The sequence below is a fragment of the Scleropages formosus genome, chromosome 9, assembly GCF_900964775.1.
Source record: "Scleropages formosus chromosome 9, fSclFor1.1, whole genome shotgun sequence".
NCBI lineage: Eukaryota > Metazoa > Chordata > Actinopteri > Osteoglossiformes > Osteoglossidae > Scleropages > Scleropages formosus.
The window spans coordinates 32,457,472-32,463,099 of NC_041814.1; the positions used below are offsets into that span (position 1 = coordinate 32,457,472).

The following is a 5,628-nucleotide window of genomic DNA, read 5'->3' on the forward strand; positions in this document are numbered from 1 at the left end:
GAAGCCGCATGGACGGCCTGCAGCGGTGCCGACCTGCCTCTCTGCCATGGATCCCCCGGACGCGTGTTACAGCTACGGTTACGAGTCGCGGGGGCTGCGGAACTACAGGTACGAGCCGCCCGCCTGTCTGTACGCCCGGGGGGACCGTGACGCCCCCCTGTACGGCTGCTTCCCGGGCCAGGACGGTAGGGACGCTCTGCCCCCCGCGGCGCCCCCGCTCCAGCTCTCAGGCCTCGAACAGCAGCACCCCTGCGAGCACGTGGTGGGGAAGGGTCGTGAGGAGCGGGACCGTGCCGCACCGGAGCCCTTCCCATGGATGAGGAACACGAGAGCCCAGCCGCAGGTGCCCCCAGCCCCAGGTACGCGCTACACGCTCCTTCCTCCTCCTTCCCGTTAGCACCTATTACACACATTTTTAAGTGCCACACGCTGACGTGAAGCACCGCGTTTTAAACACAGACACAGAAGTGAGCGGCAATGAAATCGTGAGGAGCGCAGAGCTTGGAAAGGATGCGGTGTGAGCAGTGTGCGAGGCGAGCGCGTGCGCGCAGTGTCCGGCTGACCGTCGGCCTCCATCCTACCGCAGGTGCGCCTTTCCAGGAGGACCTGGAGGAGAGCAGGCGGAGCCGCACGGCCTACAGCCGAAGGCAGCTGCTGGAGCTTGAGAAGGAGTTCCACTTCAACAGGTACATCTCGAGGCCCCGCAGGTACGAGCTTGCGGCCACGCTGAACCTCACCGAGAGGCACGTCAAGATCTGGTTCCAGAACCGCAGGATGAAGTGGAAGAAGGAGGAGACGAGGAGGATGAAGGACTCGGGTGCGGAGCAGGAGCAGCAGGAGCAGCAGCAGCTGGAGGAACAGGAGCCGAGTGCTCGAAAACAGGGAGGCGGAGAAATGACGGCGCCCCGGTGAAATATGACGGACTGCAGAGCGCAAGATGTTCCTGCGGCAGCGGCAGCGGCAGGAAGAAGAGCTTCACGCTGAAAATGGCTGAGAGGACGCAGCTGCGGCGTTTCTCTCGCTTTTACAGGGCTGGCAAAGTGCGAAAGATGGGATGAGTTACACCTTCCTTCCTCACGAAGAGAACTAGCACAGGTTCTGAAATGATGAAATATCCGACAGTATGTGAAATGTCCCGGACGATGGCAACGCAGTCTTCGCATCCGTCTTCATTTTATTCTTTTAAACGCAAAGTGCCTGTATTCGCAGAGGTTCTGACACCCGGCACCGCGCGTCCTCTTCCTCACACGCAAATCTGCGTACTGTATAATAACAACAACAACACGAGGACGTGCCGCTGTGTCAGCGCCACAACAAAAGCAGGCTTCTGCTGTTACTTTGTCTATAATCAGAGAGTATTTCCAGTCATTACACCCTTTTAATGCGGCCCTATTGATGACACAGTAATAACAGCCTGAGCGTGCAGTTGTGGAGAGTGTGACGGGTTGCCCTTCTTTTCGGCTTTCGCGCTCTCTGGGAACACGGAACGGCGCGTGTATCTACGGCGTGTGTGTCGATGTGTCATTTGTGAGATCAAACCCTGTCTTTGAAAGCACTTCCATGCTGTGAGGGAGAGCAGCACAGAGCAGCACAGAGCAGCAGTGACACTCTTTCATGGGCCAAACACTGTACTTTTATTACACTCTTTTAATTAAAGTGCGTAATGACTTTTCTCTTTTACACTCTTCTGTCTCCTCCTGTGTCTCCAAGACGACCCTGTGTGTGTTCAGCGTCTCTGCCCGACGTTTCCTTCACTGTGAAAGAGAATCAGTGGCTCGTCGACGGTCAAGCCGCCGTTACAGCGACAGGAAAGTAATAATAATAATAATAATAATAATAATAATAATAATAATCGGTTGTCATTTTTTGATACTCCATCCACGGTTTTTTATCTCTTTACTTTATTTATTGTATTATTTCTGCTTTGTTTGCTAAGATTCACAGCTGTGTTTTATCTGAATAAACTGTCGAAATTACCTTCATGTTTTGTATGTACGATCGCGACCCGTCAATTAGTGTTACAAATTAAAATGACACGTGTTGATTAAGGTTAACTTTTAGTGTGTTTTCTGTTTAATGTTACTAATTATACTGCTTGAATCGATTTTATTTCACTCTCGGATTTTAATCAGTTACATTTTACACGGTGTACTTAATAAAATTAATTCGTGTTCAAATTACTAAAGATACAACAATATAGAACTGAGGGGGTTCATTTAATTTAACTTCTGCCTGTTTTCTTTGCGGTCTTTATATACAATATATTATTACATATTATTGTTATTATTATAAGAGGGGTGCGGTGGCGCGGTGGGTTTGATCGCAGTCCTGCTCTCCGGTGGGTCTGGGGTTCGAGTCCCGCTTGGGGTGCTTTGCGACGGACTGGCGTCCAGTTCTGGGTGTGTCCTCTGCCCTTATGTCCTGTGTTACCGGGTTGGCTCCGCGACCCTGTGCTGTGGGACGAGCGGTTCTAAAGTGTGTGTTGTTATTATTATATGTATTGAGTCGATATTTTTGATATTATGTAGAACAAAATAGTTATTATAATCATAATTATTAACATATTAAGTTAGAATCCCTGTGTGTGTCGGGGGGGACGGAGCGCAGCCAGTGGCACTTGGACCCCCAGAGGTTTTTTTTTTTCTCCCTTGACACAGTTGGAAGTTTTTTATTCCTTTCCTCCGTAACCAGTAAACAACTTAAAGCTCTAACAGTTACACAGTTACTGTAGTCACTCCATATTATACAGTAACTGTCTTTTTGTCTAGTATCTAATTCCTCTGTTCAGCCCCCTATAAAAATGAAGTGAAGTGGATGTGCTGAGTCTGAGAGAACTCACCTCACACACCCGCACACGTGTAGAGGACGGTTTCCTTACGACTCCACGTTCATTGGACCTTAATTAAACCTAAAGAGGCTGTAACCGCTATGTAGAGCAAAATGAGTGCGGTGTGTACAGTGAAATCAAGGTACAGTACAAATAAATGCTGCACAAACATTAAATAAATACTGCATGGCATACGGGGGGTGCGGTGGCGCAGTGGGTTGGACCGCAGTCCTGCTTTCCGGTGGGTCTGGGGTTCGAGTCCCGCTTGGGGTGCCTTGCGACGGACTGGCGTCCCGTCCTGGGTGTGTCCCCCTCCCCTTCTGGCCTTCCGCCCTGTGTTGCCGGGTAGGCTCCGGTTCCCCGCGACCCCGTATGGGACAAGCGGTTCTGAAAATGTGTGTGTGTGTGTGTGTGCATGGCATACGGTATAAATATGACAGAAGCAGTGAATGCATTAAAATCAGTGTAAACACAAATGGAAACAGTGTAATAATCAGCGTACACACATCGCTAGTAATTTAGGGGCGTCACCGGTTCAATGAAACGATCCCGTTATCATGTGAGAAGGTTGAATTACTGCACCATATTTCTTATGGACAAAAAAGTGGTGCTCAGCTCAGACAAAAATTGTCGCACCTAAAATAAATAAAAATACGCAATTAAAGGTGTTAAAGACAACATCGATTGTTATATAATAAATATTCTTCCTACCTTGGCTTGTCACTGAACGTGAGATGTACCTGTGTTTGTCCCCCAGAAGCGCTCACAGAGCGGAGCTCCTGCTCCTGCTCCTGCTCCTTCTCCTTCTCCTGCTTCTGCTCCTGCAGCTCTTCACAGTATTTTCAACAAGGTGTGAAGCCACTTGGACACCAGCTGTGGAGCTCCTCCAGCTGAGCAAGGCTCATTGCTCATCATGTATATACAAGTTCTGGGGAAAGAGCATGGTAACAACGGTGTAAAGCAACTCTTTTTACACTCTCTTATCATGCTTCCTTTCTGAAGACTTTCTAACCACACTGTATTTTTGAGAACGCTGCCATTTTACCGCTCCTGGACACCTACTCTTTGAAACTGCTTGCTTCACCGCTGAGCGCTCCTCTCTTCTCCTCACACACTGATACTAAGAGGCTTCTTTTCTGCACCAGGACTGGAGCTCAGTGTGTCTTTTATTCCGCTTTTAAACACAACACTCGAGCCCTTCACTCACTTTAAACACGGCGGCACAGCGAGTAGCGAAAGGACGTGGATTCGAACCCCACTCAGTCTGTGTGGAGTTCGCATGTCCTCCCCGTGTCTGCGTGGGTTTCCTCTGGGTGCTCTGGTTTCCTCCCACACTCCAAAGACATGCTGTTCAGCTTCACCCATAGTGTGTGACACACAGAGAGAGAGGGTGTTTCACTGATGTTATGGAGGAGTAACCCAGTGTAAGTAGCGTATCCTGCAGTGTAATTCACCGCGGTGAATAAGGTGTGTGGGCTGATGGTAACACTGCATAGAGTTCATTGGAAGTCGCTTTGGAGAAGAGTGTCTGATAAATGCGAACAGAGTTTTTGAACTTGGTTACAGCAGCCTTCCAAGGTAAGTGAGGGTGTGTGTGTGTGTGAACCGAACAAGAGCAGAGGAAACACACAGAAGCACTGAGAGACAGTCCCTGACCTCTGTCTATAGATGACACTTTTAATCTGTTTGCTGTGTTTTTATCCAACTGTCTTTATTCAGTTTGCACACAGACTGAAAGATGCACAGCAGCTGGGCTGCACTGGGACTCAGCTGCGCTGCACTGGGACTCAACTGCTCCTTTTAACAACCCGCCACTCACTGCTATAATGCAGAAGAAAGGCCCCTGGAGTTCTTATGTCAACTCCTTTTATACCCATGGGGGAAGTAAAACCAGCATCGGTTAGTACAGGTTAGTACAGCCATGGGTTAGTATGGGTTAGTACAGGTAAAAGTGCCGCACCATATATGTGACATATATACTTTAACCTTCATAAGTGATCTATTTGCACATGGGCCACGTCACTTGTCTTCATTAGTAGAAAACACCGTTTTATTTTACCGAGGTTTTTGTTTCCTTTTAAGCAACGGCCGACACACCTGCAGAACTTCTCGGTAACGTTGTGTCGTTTATGTAGCGTCTTTGTCTGCTTTTGATCGCCTGGGTGTGTGAAGGACAAGCAGTCGACACTGGAGATACGATTTGGCCTTTTTTGATCTGTGCTTAGAAAAACTCCCCGATAAAAACAAATGTTTTCCAGGCCAAACTACTGTGTATATGACACACAGTCAAAGCTGATACAGTCTTTACCTGTAGAAAAAAAAACATGTTTGTCGAGCAAACATTTAGAACAAGTATGACTTTGCCCCACGCATTTGTGCAAACACGAGGGCCACTGCCACCTCCTCTGTACAAGCAAACGTTGGTCGCCCAGCAACACGCATCAACACACATCAACACCCACTGCATACATGGCACACATCACACACATTCACGAGCCCAGCTTGAGCTCCTCTCCGTTACAGTTCAGCACCGGTGCGCTTCTTCCCACCAGAAATACTGCAACATGACTGTTCACACTTGAACATGATTGTTCCAGAAACCAAACATGTTAAGTCCCAGTCTGCATACAAACTAGACTGAAACCTGCTGCTTATTCAGATAAAGTTTTATGCAGCTGCTCGTGTGATGAACGATGGTTCATATGGTGGAAAGTAACCAACTGTACTTAAGAATCACACGTCTGTATTTAAGTGTCTCTTCCTGCTCATGTAATGAACACACTGTATTTTCTATGGACAAA

The 5,628-nt window shown here is 48.3% G+C and overlaps 1 protein-coding gene across 1 annotated transcript; it reads left to right on the forward strand.

Annotated features, from left to right (window-relative positions):
* The first annotated feature begins 204 nt into the window (after positions 1-204).
* On the forward strand, positions 205-1,113 carry LOC108922778 (homeobox protein Hox-C5-like). The gene is made up of 2 exons (XM_018733109.2): positions 205-359; positions 460-1,113. Exon 2 carries the CDS (start codon positions 511-513, stop codon positions 910-912), a length of 402 nt encoding a protein of 133 aa, XP_018588625.2. The 5' UTR covers positions 205-359; positions 460-510; the 3' UTR covers positions 913-1,113.
* The last annotated feature ends 4,515 nt before the right edge of the window (positions 1,114-5,628 follow it).

What these genes read in the sequence shown, in the direction of transcription:
- LOC108922778 (XM_018733109.2), top strand. Translation starts at nt 511, where the DNA reads ATGCGGTGTGAGCAGTGTGCGAGGCGAGCGCGTGCGCGCAGTGTCCGG.